At 42.3% G+C, this 14,551-nt stretch overlaps 1 protein-coding gene across 3 annotated transcripts in view; it reads right to left on the reverse strand.

The window, feature by feature from the left end:
• The window catches only part of LOC139468050 (receptor-type guanylate cyclase Gyc76C-like), a 149,204-nt gene that overhangs the window by 64,121 nt on the left and 70,532 nt on the right, over window positions 1-14,551 (reverse strand). For all 3 annotated transcript variants that reach the window (XM_071249747.1, XM_071249744.1, XM_071249746.1), the window contains exon 4: window positions 2,094-2,240. In XM_071249747.1, coding sequence (XP_071105848.1) covers window positions 2,094-2,240 — 147 coding nt within the window. The remainder of the gene's footprint in view (window positions 1-2,093; window positions 2,241-14,551) is intronic.

Consider the following 14,551-nt stretch of genomic DNA (forward strand, 5'->3'; position numbering starts at 1 on the left):
ATTATGTACGGTCTGGTAATTTTCAGGATGGCGATAATGATTATTTATGGGGCGTCATTGTATTATGCCCGTGTCAGCTAGTTCGTGGAATAGGTCGCCTCAAAATATCACCCGTGGCTTCTATAACACTATCAGGTCTGGAACCTGGTTAAACTAACGGTGTAGCGTTCCAATAGAATTATGTCTTATAGACATGAGAACATATTTGTATTTTTAGTAAGTCGGGGTAATGGCTATATGTGAGTACTTGAACACTTGTGATAACTTACAAAAGTGAAAAATCACGTTAAATACTGTACTCCCGTGTATTACCAAGTGACTATTTATAGTGTTTATAGTGAGCGAATAGGTTTAATGTCTCTTCAAACAGTATTTCAGTAACGGGGTGTTGATGTGGGAGAAAAGTCCAAAGTGATGCAGGACGTTTACAGATTCGCGTCATCCCCATCATGTTTGTTTGTTGATTTGTTGTTTAACGCCACACTCAGCTGTATTCCAGCTCTACGACGGCGGTTTGTAAATAATCCTGTCTGGACCAGACAATCCAGTGACTGACATCATGAGCATCGATCCATGCAATTGGGATAGATGACATGCATCAACCAAGTCGGCGAGCCTGACCACCCGATCCTGTTAGTCGCCTCTTACGACAAGCATAGTTGCCTTTTACAGCAATCATGGGTTGTTGAAGACCTAATCAACCCCGGAACTTCACTGGTCTCCCTATCATGTGTTTACATAGAGTGACTGAGTGATTGGTTGGGTTTTACTCGACTAGAAAAACAAGAAATTCAAGTAGAGTTCTGGAACGACATGGTTTATAACCGGCATGAATCTTGGATTCAAACTGACGCTCAGTGGATTGATTATATCAAGATGCATCTGTGGATGAGGGAGTGAGTTAAAATTTGACGTCGCATCGGCATCATTTTTCAGCCCTATAGCAACTGGATAGTCTGAACCAGTTGTGCCGCCTTAACTGTGGTACTCCTTGTTTTTTTAGAAGATAGTAATAATGATTACGATTTGTATGAAACTGTGTCAAATAGTTTTATAATTTTTTTGGTTGAGTTTATTCATTCATATTAGTTCATAAAAATTATATTTACTGTGTATGTAGCAATTATAGGGCACAGAAATACACGTGCTACGTCTGTGACTGAAGAGTGAGTGAGTGAGTGAGTGAGTGAGCGGGTTTAACGCCGCTTTTAACAGTATTCCCTGCAGTTATATTGCGGCGTGTCAGCTTAATGTGGGAGGAAAGCCCGAAGTGATGCAGGTCTAAGACGTTGACCACTTCAGTGAAACCCACGAGCACGGGTATGGTGCTGACAAACCTAGAAACATAATTGGGGCGAACCGGGATTCGAACCAACAATGATAAATTTCTGGCGCGCAGAAAGGGACGCAACTCTGCACAGCGAATCACGGCGCCTTAGACGACTGGGACACCCGTGCCCCCTGTGACTGAAGAAATACTTTATTAACCAAGACTTTCATAGGGTTACGATGAAAGACCTTTGTATGGAATCGTAGAAGGGACATTGTCGCGTTTTCAAAACGTTGTTGTCGCATTGTAGCTCTTGGGTTAATTTTTCTCACTTTTTGCGACAGCGCGACAATGTCCCTTCCAGGATTCCGTACACTTGACATTTAAAACAACCCTATGTTTCCTAGCATCAAGTTGCTTCCGGGCGTACTGCCTACAATATGAAGATCCGCGCACTCTATGAACAATTCTAAATACAGTCAAATCCCCTTAATCCGACATGGTTGGTTGCATATGATTATGTCGGATTAACGGGTATGTCGGATAAACGAAATTAAACAGTATCAACGTGATCGAAAATGGTACAACTACAAAATAGATAACGATACAAACACGTAATAAAAAAATAAATATGAAATATTCATATTGTAATGTTACATTGTTGGTGGAATATGTTTTCTAATCATGCAACCTCTAAAGCTCAACACAAAACAGCTGCTACGGACGTTTTTTGTAAGGGGGTTGAAGATTTATGACCCCTTAAATTAACGTGCTATTGTTTATAGAAAGTGAAGAAATAAGATGTCAAGACTGATGGACTTACTCTTGAAGTATTTCAGAGGGTCCTTGCTGTCGAAGGTGTTGTGGTCGACGTAGATGACAATGTAGTCGCCAGTGTCCAGCAGCCCACGGTCATACAAGTTGGTCATCAAGTCCACTACACCGTTCACCTCGCCCAGGAACACGTATACTGAAAAACACGGTCAGTTTTAGAGCATGCTTTGTAATTCATTGAATTGCTGAATAGTTGGTTGGTTTGTTTGTTGTTTAACCCTGCACTCAGCAATATTCCAGCTATCTGGACCAGACAATCCAGTGATTGATATTATGAGCATCGATCCACGCCATTGGGATATCAACCATGTCAGCGGGCCTGACCACCCGATCCCGTTAGTCGCCTCTTACGACAAGCATGGGTTGCTGAAGACCTATTGTTCCCCGGGATCTTCACGGGTCCCATAGAATAAGCAATCTCGATTAACCGCCAAAGCATATTCCATTGGGCGTAAAAGGCAAAAATGCGGTGAAAAAAATATGAAAATCTGTGATGACACCAGGTGTTGGGGAAACGGGTAAGCATGTTCTCTGCTACCGACAGCAGCCACAACGCTAACAATTTACATAAAAAAGTGTTGGTCACTGACGTCGCATAACAGTACTCCTATCATGTGATGGCGGTCGGCAAGCAAACCAGACAATCAAGTGATCGATGGACCAAAATAATTTAGTCACTGATTTTGTTGAAATGATAAGTATTACCTAATTATAACGGTAGTTCCTTGCGCTTCACCACGGACCAACCTCAAAAAGCTTTACAGTATAATAAAAAAAATATCTTTTTCATTTCATTAGTAAACCCGAACGTTTCAACCATGAATTTACAAGTGATTCCCATTTGCTAACGTACATACCACAAGAGGGCATAACAGAATTAAAAACAAATTAAGTGTCGTTGTTTTCCCTCCTTAACTCCCAACTCATTTCCTGTCACTGCTAGGCCATCGTGATTTCAGGTGATGGAAACCACAGGAGATATTCGCATTCATTTTTCTTCCATTTTCTTCCAACATTAGGAACGGGCCGAGCACCATTATTCCTCCCCCAGGGGCACATTTATCCTGGGTAAAATTAAATTAAAATTACAAATTCCATCTCTCTTTCTCTTTGCAATAAAAGAGGCATGATGTAACAGAAGTTTTTCTCTATCAACGTTTTTTAAACAAATATCTAGGTCGCTAAAAATAGAAAAAAACTGCTAATGCTGCGTTGATCAAAAGCATTTCACTTGGTACGTGTTTTAAGCAAAATTCCAAAAGGGCCATTTAGGCATATTGAAGATATTTGTCTTGTGACACTAAAATATCGCAACATCGTTACAAGAGTTCGTTCAAACTGGTTTCACGATTAAACCTATTCGTCTTCATCACTTCAGAGGTGAGGTGAAATGGAGTTTAAGGTTATGTTATGTAACGACTTGCATGTACGTATGTGTGTCTGCTTGTACTAGTCTGTACTTGTGTGGGTTGTATTGTGCCAGCCCATCTTGATACCATGGCGCATTTTAATTTGGATAACTCACTCAGACACAGTATACTGACACCGGTCGACCAGTCCTTGTTTTATCCCCAAGTGTCATCATATGGTATGACGTGGCGGGGTCGGAACCATCGACCTTCCTACCTCTCATCGCTTCAGAAGGATTACAAACATACGCGAGTGAGTACGGTTTTACGCTGCGTATTTTCTATTCCAGCTAAATCAAGAGCCAGTGCTTAGGGCAGTCAACTGACAATACTGACATGGCGAACTCCTACAGACATCTATGTGGACATTGCCTCATCATCTTAAGGTGATGCTGCTTCTTCCCGCACCACTGTTAAGAGGGGTGCAGGGGGAAGAGTGGGCCTCGGAGATGATTCAAGACCAGGAAGACCTTCAACTGCCAACACTAAGGAACATGTTGATTATGGAAGGTCGTTGATTCACCGCACGTCACAGAGCCAAAGCAGTAGGAGACAGTCAAGGAATGAATGACAAAGCACGCTGATTTCCAAGGGTCCAGATTCGTAACTATGGATGAGTCTTGGGTTCGCCATTACCACCAAGGGACTAAACAACAGTCAAAACAGTGGGGAAATCTACCTTCTCCTACCCAGAAGAAGACAAATTCTGTTCCATCAGCTGGCAAGGGGATGGCCTCGGATTTCCGGGATTTCAATGGAATTCTTCTCGCGGAAAAAGCCAATGCTATGCTGATCTGTTTAGGGAACTGCGTGAGAATATCAAAGCTGAACTCACTAAATGTGTGTTCTAACAGGACAACGTAACTATGCACAAGTCTGTTCTATTAATCTAGTAAAAAAAAAACACAATAAACTTAACTTGGATGTTTTTTAAAGAAATATTGTTTAAGTGACGCACTGTATTGCTAGAAAGCTGTATTGCAAAGTTTGAGGCAAAATGGCCAAATCAATTACTGAAATACTTGAATAAGAAATAGTTGCCAGGTATGAATATATATGCATTTATTTTTATGCTCTGACTAATATAAGACCGTGTCCATGTGTCAAGAAACGTGACTACTTTTCTGTATATAATATCACATGCAATCTGTCTGAATGCATCTCAGTCACATACTCATCATAAGTATGTACGTGAAAACAAGTGACAATGTAACATCATTCTAGAATGAATAAAAAAACTTAAAAAGGAAGTCTACGGCACCAGTAGGATAAAGTCACTCCAGCACCATGTTTGTGGACCATGGGAAGGATGTTGTGTAAAATCAGCGCGTCCATCATAATTAGACTAAATTAATGATGATGCCAGGTGTTGGCGAAAAGATGACTGTACCACAAACACATGCAAAGGCAAGTCAAATGTCTAATTACAACGACTAGATCAAGACGAAAAATGGGATCATGGAGTCAAATCAACCTTTACAGTGCATGTCGTCTCTGTTTACATTGAATCATGAATACACAAAAAATGCAAAGTTGTTTTTCACAATAATAAATCTCTTACATTATGTTTGGACGGAAATCATTTGCGGCAATGGAACTTTTAATTGACCACTAAGGAAAAGAAATAGTAAGATAAAAAGTGTGAATCATGCTTAAATCCACGACTTTGAAGTAGAGGAAAGTAGAAATCTTTGTAAAGAAATTACAAGAAAAACACCCACTTTAACATCACGTTCTTCGACAGCACCGTTTACAAGACAATCATCAGTGTTCAAATTCAAATAGATATAAATCCGTTTGAAACAGACAGCCACACATATAGATCTAGTGTTGCTGATAATTGGAAAGACGGTTTCGGAAAAGAAATAGAAAAAATATTGTTTTTATAGTTCCAGTGTTCACAAAAGGTGTCTCTCTGGGTACTTAAGGTAAAGCAACGTTTCTCATCGTTTCTTGGTTCTGCTTTATTTTCACTAACTACATGTTGAATTAGGTTGATCGATCCACGAATAACAAATTGAGCTGAAACAAGGGATTATTGGCACAATGGCATTTGATTTAAGAAAAACAACTCAGATGATCGATACTACCCACGCGAACGCCGACAGTCAGGTGGTTGTATCAGATGACAAGTAGGCTGGAGCTACTGTGCAGCAACAGCGTGGAAACAAGACCGGCATCAAGTCGGTGACCAGCATCTTTCAATGAGAGCCGGGGAGGATGCTGGCACTGAAGTTATTCAGTTGGTGGCGATGTTTCAGATGTTAATACCTACGCGAACGCCTGGTGTCATCGCCGTAATTTCATATTAGCCATCATAGTCAGGAACACCTGGTGTCATGATAATAACGTCATCATTTATCGATGCGATCGGGAACACCTGGTGTCATGATAATAACGTCATCATTTATCAATGCGACCGAGAACACCTAGTGTCATCATCGAATAACTTCATTATTTTTAGACATTGTAGTTTTCGTGAATGGTTTTATGAAAATGAAAACACCCAAGAGACTGACGTTTATAATTATAAATAGGATGAAACGTAATGTACCAAAACATGTATTTAATAAACAAACACCATGTGTTTTCTTGTTTGCGAGAGTTACAGTGTATAAGATATTCGGAAACATGTGAACGTCGTCAGTTCCACGTGCAAAATACCTTGGAAACAAAAACTCATTCACATCGTTAATATGAAAACACATTGTGCTTGTCTCATAAGAAAACCCTCCACCCTCGTCCCATACCGGCCACCTACATGCGAACACCCAATATTGTTTATGCCGAAGTTTGTTACAATCAACGGTCCATCTCTCTACGACAGCATGCAGATAGTACTGGAAGGGTGAAGTTATATATAGGGTCCAACTACATCAATATGAAGAGGGTTGGACCGAGTTCTTGGGCCAAGTTCTTGAGTGTAAAAAATCAATGTACATTCAAGCCCCTGACGTTCCAATATAGTTTATTTGCTTATAAGCAGGTCTATGATCAATGTCACGCAATCAAAGAAGTTGCACTACAAGACTCAGTTCTATGCGTAGGTGTTGGTTGATTGCAAGGAGTAAATTCCCAAAATAAAATATCGTTGCAGTGTATCAAGGATAGTTGGTGTCTCCGTTAGAGTCAAGGGTTCTCAATTGAAGTAATGATTGCCACCCACTTTCTCAAAATTGACAGAGGTATTTGCGACACGCCTCAAGGATCAAACACGATGCCCTCCCGTTCTTGCTCTTCTGAGGTAGCACGTTCTCATGGCTCTGGCACAAATCGCAGACGGATTATAAGGCCTAACCCTGAGCTTAATTCCTGGTCGTTAGAGAGACAAGCTGCCACGCGGATCTAGAGGCCAGATCTGGTGCCGCCTCGATCGAAAACTGTCTCATTGGGTTATGCGACGTGTCTTGATGGCCAGAGGACACCACGGAAGAAGAAAATCGTTTCCAGCTTCCCGAATTCAAAACATTTCCTGATTCTTAACCATGCTTCTTAGTAGCACCCGATCCAGGGTAAATCGTTAGGTATCGGTATGCTCTTGTAATATTTTCCATTCTCAAGTCTGCCCTCGGCATCTTGGGTTGTACGAAGGGCAGAGATTGCTTGTGGTTCAGGGAAAGGAATCAGTTTCGACATCTGAATTGGGTGATTGAGTTGGACATACCAAATGTAATTGCATCGATATATTTGTATACACGAATGATACAGATGGGGTTACATTCGTTTTTGGAATTTATTTAACCGTTGGAGAATAGTCAGTGATATAAGGTGCAATTGTGATTATTATTGTTTTCCGATGACATGTTAGTATATCATGTTGCTAATGTGGGACGGTTTACCAAGCTTTGAAAAGTAGTTCAGTAATATTACTCTGTGTCAGCTTAATGTGTGTGTGTGTGTGTGTGTGTGTGTGTGTGTGTGTGTGTGTGTGTGTCTGAGTGTTTGAGGGGTGGAAGCCTGGTAAAAGCGCTCGCTCGTCACGAAGTAGACCCGGATTCGATTCCACACATCTGTATGGTGTCCCCAACCGTGATAGTGCTCGAATATTGCTGAAAGCGTCGTAAAACAATACTCACTCACTTAAAATGTGAGGTAAGAATAGAGTGACGTAGGCCGTAGTAGTAAACGTCTAAGACCTGCATCACTTCCGGCCTTTCCGGCACATCAAGCTGAAATGGCGTGATATAACTGAAATATGTTTAACGTGACGCTAAAACATAATTCACTCACTCACTGATCAGTGCTGTTAGGTACAGCGTTGACAGACCAAGGTAGGTAATTGGAGCGAGGCCCGTGAAGATCCGGGGTAGAATATGTCTTCAGCAACCCATGCTTGCCGTAAAAGGCGACTATGCTTGTCGTAAGAGGCGACTAACGGGATCAGGTAGTCAGGCTCGCTGACTTGGTTGATGCATGTCATCGATGTCAATTGCATGGATCGATGCTCATGATATTATTCACTGGATTGTCTGGTCCAGATTCGATTATTTCCAGACCGCCGTCATATAGCTTGAATATTGCTGAGTGTGGCGTTGAACAACAAACAAACAAAACTTGGAGCGACTATAGGATCACATCGTGCAATCTCGGAGCATGGTACCTAGAGAGAGACCGCCTCCGTGGTCTAATGGTAGAGCGTCCGCCCGGAGAGCGGAAGGTCCGGGGTTCGATCCCCAGCCGCGTCATACCAAAAGAGGTTAAAAGATGGTACTTGTTGTTACCCTGTCTGGCGCTCGGCATTAAGGGGCTAAAACAAGGACTGGTCGGCTCGGAGTCAGTATACTGTGTCTGAGTGGGGTATTCATGTTAAACTGCGGCATGGTATCTCAGTGTGCTAGCACTATAAATCGGCATCAGTCCGGACGAGTACAAGCAGCCACACACACACACATGCACGTCTCTATATAAGTGCAATAATCTTGGACGCGACGTTAAACCCCATTTCACCTCACCTCACCTAGGGAGCACAAGTGGTGCCTTGGACTAATGGCAGCTAATGCCCCGAGATGAAGCTTAGTAGTGACAGACGAAGAATCACACTATGGGATTCGAATCCACGATTAGTTGATCGTGATACAACATAAAATGTCGGCTCCCGAGACGACTTGATCATTCATACCCCGAGTTTGTAAGAACGGACAAGATGTATTCGATCAGAATTAAATCAGGGAAATGAACTAATCAAAGACGTTCTTGAAAGAATCTGATTGATAATGCGATCTTCATTTCCTTTGCGCCTAAAAAAATCCTCTGATATTGACGAACTGCTTTAGCAAACAATTGCCAGTCCTTACAGCCTTGTGTTTAAACAGTAATCAAAGTGATCGCTTAACAGTAGGAGTAAGCAGATTATTCGCCAATGTTCTAAGCACGGATTAGTTCTGAAGATTCAGCGACGGTTCTGGTACAGAGTGCCACGTTGCATCTCACCTAGCACGTTAGGATACCCTCAACAGGTGGAGAGATAACGTTTGACTTCACGTAATCAAGAGAAAATCTAACGCTATTTTAATGCTATATTCTTCCATTTCAGCTTGACCATCTGAGTCAAGATCTGAATTTCTACCACTTGACGTCACAACCAGGATCACTCACTTCATATTTCACGAGGTGCTGTTTCACATCTTTGCAATTTATGACAGGCTCACACGCAAGGCGTTGATTTTATCCGATGAAGCGGCAAAGAAGCTTTGATGTATCCGAGTTAAGAGATGGAAATCAGGAGGAATAGGCGTTTCATGGAAACAAGCAATGGAAAGACGTTATATTGCCGGGATGCCATCGCGTTAACGTCTTCACGTCAACAACCCGTGACGTTACAACATCGTCGTTAATGTTGCGGGCTTTCAAAGTGTTTCCTGGACCGGATTTGGTACGCATTTTTTAAAAAAGAAACATATTTCTCGGAATGTGATTTACTCACATGTCTTCTTCGATCATGATTCGTGATATGAAATTAGGTTAAAGACATTTAAGACGTAAAAACAGGTTGTAAATTATTTGTATAGATATAGGAACCACGTGGAGGGAGCTTTTTAGCAGCGTGGCACGGGTCCAAGCTCTCTAGCACATTGAGTGACTGCAATAAAGTATTACAGGGAAATATATGTGCTTAGCATGTCATGGTTGGCATGGATTTGGTCGCGGGAATGGTGGGTGAGGTGGGTGAAATAGGTGAGGTGGGTGAGATTGGTGAAGTAGGAGGGGAGGATGAGATGGGTGAAGTAGAAAAGGTAGGCGAAGTAGGAGAGATTGGTGAGGTGGGTGAAGTAGGAGAGATGATCGGGATGGGTGAAACGGGAGTGGTGGGTGAGGATGAAACGGAATGGGGGGTGAGGTGGTTAAAGTAAGAGAGAGAGGTGAGGTGGGTGAAGCGGGGTGTGTGATATGGTGTGAGGTGGGTAATGTAGGAGGGGTTGGTGATGTGGCTGAGGTTGTTGAAGTAGGATAAATGGGTGAGGTGGATAAAATAGGAGAGGTGGGTGAGGTTGGTGAAGTAGGAGGGGTGGTGAAGTGGGTGAAATGGGCGAGATTGGTGAGATGGGTGAAACGGGAGTAGTGGTTGGGGTGGTTGATGTAGGAGAGATGGGTGAGTTGGGTGAAACGGGAGTAGTGGGTGGGTAGGGTGAAGTAGGAGAGATGGGTGAGTTGGGTGAAGCCGGAGGGTAGGTGGGGTGGGTGAAGTAGGAGAGATGGGTGAGTTGGGTGAAACGGGAGTAGTTGGTGGGGTGGGTGAAGTAGGAGAGATGGGTGAGTTGGGTGAAGCCGGAGGGTAGGTGGGGTGGGTGAAGTAGGAGAGATGGGTGAGTTGGGTGAAACGGGAGTAGTGGGTGGGGTGGGTGAAGTAGGAGAGATGGGTGAGTTGGGTGAAACGGGAGTAGTTGGTGGGGTGGGTGAAGTAGGAGAGATGGGTGAGTTGGGTGAAGCCGGAGGGTAGGTGGGGTGGGTGAAGTAGGAGAGATGGGTGAGTTGGGTGAAACGGGAGTAGTGGGTGGGGTGGGTAAAGTAGGAGAGATGGGTGAGTTGGGTGAAACGGGAGTAGTGGGTGGGGTGGGTGAAGTAGGAGAGATGGGTGAGTTGGGTGAAGTAGGAGAGATGAGTGAATTGGGCAACGTGTGAGCGGTGGGTAGCGTGGGTGGTGCGGGGGTCTGGGCGATGTGAGGCCTAAAACACAACGTGAATGGATATCAACTTACTGGGTGGTCTGAACATTTAGAAATATTGGATCAGTATCAAATGAGGTACAACGATTGATTGAAACACGAGGGGATTCGTAGAACAGGAAAAACATCGTCATGGTGTTGTATCATATCGTATTAATTGTTTTGTTGTCAGAAATGTTGAAACCTTAAAATGAATCATGGATAGTATTTGGCTTATAACATAAAACTAAAAAGTATGCCAAACTACAAAACAAATCCTAATTGCATATTTAAAGTTTTAAACTAGTTTTTTAAACCATTCATGAAAAGAGTCCAATATCATCTGGGCAGTGGTGACGATACACTGAGGACAAGTGAGTGTTAAAATACAGCCACCATCGGCAATTCGGTGGAAATCACTTCCCTCTTGTGGACAATGGCGTCTCGTTAGAAGGCCTCGTCATTCCGGGCAATTAGTCTTCAAGAACACAACATTCCTTGAGCTACTAATCGAGTCGATAATAATCATGGGTGTTCGAAGTTGCACAGTTCTGGAAGAACTATGTCCCTTCTTATGGCTTACAAATTCAGTCATAATGATTTCAAAATCAATACACCGCATGCATAATAACTACTCTGAATTAGTAGATGAAGTGAAGTTGGGCCTGTAATAAGAAACTTTTGGAGCGTAAATATTAGCGTCCGATCCACGTTCACAAACGCAGGAACGCGTGCCACAGAATACCTACCGCTCTGTTCCTGTGTGTGAAAGACTACATAACGGCATGGTTAAGTGTGACACAGAATACACAACACAATGTTTATGCGTTCTCAGACTGCATAGCGGTATGGTTGAGTGTGACACAGAATACACAACACAATGTTTATGCGTTTCTCAGACTGCATAGCGGTATGGTTGAGTGTGACACAGAATACACAACAACACGTTTATATGTTTCTCAGACTACATAACGGCATGGTTAAGTGTGACACAGAATACACATTCAACAACACGTTTATATGTTTCTCAGACTACATAACGGTATGGTTGAGTCTGACACAGAATACACAACAACACCTTTATATGTTTCTCAGACTACATAACGGTATGGTTGAGGGTACACAGAATACACAACACAATGTTTATGTGTTTCTCAAACTAAATAACTGTATGGTTGAATGTGACACAGAATACACAACACCATATTTATGTGTTTCTCAGACTACATAACGGTATGGTTGAATGTGACACAGAATACACAACACAATGTTTATGTGTTTCTCAGACTACATAACGGCATGGTTGAATGTGACAGAATATACAGCTTCATGTTTATGTGTTTCGCAGACTACATAACGGTATGGTTGAATGTGACACAGAATACACAACACCATGTTTATGTGTGTCACAGTAAGCCGATGTTGAACGTCTGTGACCGTTTGAATCGCACATTATCACAGAACATAAACCTCAATCTGTGACTGCAGGGACATAGTATTGAAGAGCTGGTCTGGGTTGTGGTTTGACACAGTCAATCACAGATGTTCTCTGGTAATGTTGGATATAGACGGTCACAGATATGTGACTGATATTACTGAATATCTCTCCTCTGAAATGCATCCAGCAGATAGCACAGCAAAGCCCTGATAAGTAATAAGGACACAAAAGAGAACTTATCACTTTTCTTCCCGAAGCACAGAAGTCAGATTTTTAAGAAATGACAATCCGGATTTCAGTCTTATTCATAAAATAATTAAAAATATCACAGAGTCGGCGCCATCAGACAGCGACCGTCGCCTTCCTATTAATTATATGCCAGACGTTGGCCGGAAACAGTACTGAATGACAAGTTAGACAATGATATAACGCAGCATGCAGCTTTAGTCATGGAAAACGCCATCGAGAGACTGCTGGGTAATCTAGATCACAACGGAAGCTAATGTCAACACTAGACATGAACACCCTATTATGGCTTGTCATCTACTGATCAAATATATCGATTTGTTATCTATTACCTTGATTTTAAAACACCAATATTTCTGACAATTTCGATTTGCAAAGTATAATGACATTTCGGTGTCCTTGAAACAATACACACAAGCACTGGCACAGACACATTGAACTTATGAAACCTACGATTGAGAAAATGTCAAATGTGGCAACTCCATCTTTTGCATTATGGAAATCTTGTGTGAAATAAACACGAAAACGGTTTTACCCTTCTAAGAAATTGACTTAATTGAAAAGGAATATTGCTTGTAGTATAACAGTCAGTACTATCCCTGTACATGGACGACTGCCTCGAAATAATCGCGTAAACCAGTGATTGATATCATGAACAACTGTCCACGCTGCTATTGTGACTACTGATCTGCTATGCCCTCGTATGCTGGGAACTGATGCATCAATTGAGTATGTATGAAACCGGCTTCGCTACAAAAAGATGTTTCCTGGACTTAGGTGGCAGTAGGATACTTTATAAGGCCAACGTTAAAGTAGCCAGTGAGTGAGTAAGTCTTCTGTTCTGTAACTTTTGCATAGAAATACCCCAGAAGTTCCGAACGCTTACAGTGAGTAAGTGAGTGAATATGTGTTTACGATGCTTTTAGAAATATTTGAGCAATATCACGGCAGGGGATACCAGAAAAAGGCTTCACACATTGTATCCACTTAGGGAATCAATCCCGGGCGTTCGGCGTGACGAGCAAACGCTTTGACCACAAAGCTACCCAATCGACCCTCAGTTCGTTTCCATGTACTGTTGGATGAGTGAGTGAGTGAGTCGGGTTTAACACCGCTTTTAACAGTATTCCAGTTATATCACGGCGTGTCAGCTTAACGAGCACGGGTATGATGCTGACAAACCTAGAAACATAAGCGGGGTGCACCGGGATTCGAAGCCACAATCATAGGTTTCTGACGTGCCCAAGGGACGCAACTCTGCACAGCGAACTGCGGCGCCTCAGACGCCTGGGCCACCCGTGCCCCCTGTACTCTTGGTAGCATATATATGTCACAAAGTCTTCGTACCAATGATTCTTTAATCTGGACGAGTGCTAATCCGTGCGCACTCACATGGAACAGTGCCATGTGGATAATTGGGGTTTAACTGAACCATGACGTCATTGACTTCATATATTACCTGAAATCACGTGGAACCTACTTCAAAAGTATCAGTGGGTAATGTTTTGTTTTTGTTTGTTGTTTAACGCCGCGATATTCCAGCTATATGACGACGGTCTGTAAATAATCGGTGACCAGACCAGACAATCCAGTGATTGACATCATGAGCATCGATCTACGCAATTGGGATACGATGACATGCATCAACCATGTCAGCGAACCTAACCACCCGATCCCGTTAGTCGTCTCTTTACGGCAAGCATGGATTGCTGAAGACCAATTCTACCCTGGATTTTCTCAGCTCATAAGTAATGGTAGTAATTGAGAAAGTTTCTACATCTAGATACATACGATACGAACATCTTGAAATGCGCATCTACTTAAAACGGCTGACATGTTTGGAAATAATTTCAATACATATGAACAATAATGATTAATGAAAGTTAGTTTAAATAGTTACATTCATCTCTATAATTGCAAAGGTTTCATAAATGTGAAACATAACGAATACTGCGTTTAATATTTACAGTTTTTAGTAATACATAAATTTATAGGTTTTCAAACTTATTGCGGACGGTCGGGTAGCCTAGTGGTTAAAGCGTTCGCACTTCACGCCGAAGACCCGGGTTTGATTCCCGACATGGGTTTAATGTGCGAAGCCCATTTGGGGTGTCCCACGCCGTGATATTGCTGGAATATTGCTAAAAGCTGCGTAAAACCTCACTCACTCACTCACTCGCACACTCAAACTTATTGCTCAAACTTGATATGA

This window comes from Haliotis cracherodii, unplaced genomic scaffold, assembly GCF_022045235.1.
Source record: "Haliotis cracherodii isolate W230 unplaced genomic scaffold, xgHalCrac1.p SCAF_2, whole genome shotgun sequence".
In the NCBI taxonomy this organism is placed as follows: Eukaryota; Metazoa; Mollusca; class Gastropoda; order Lepetellida; family Haliotidae; genus Haliotis; species Haliotis cracherodii.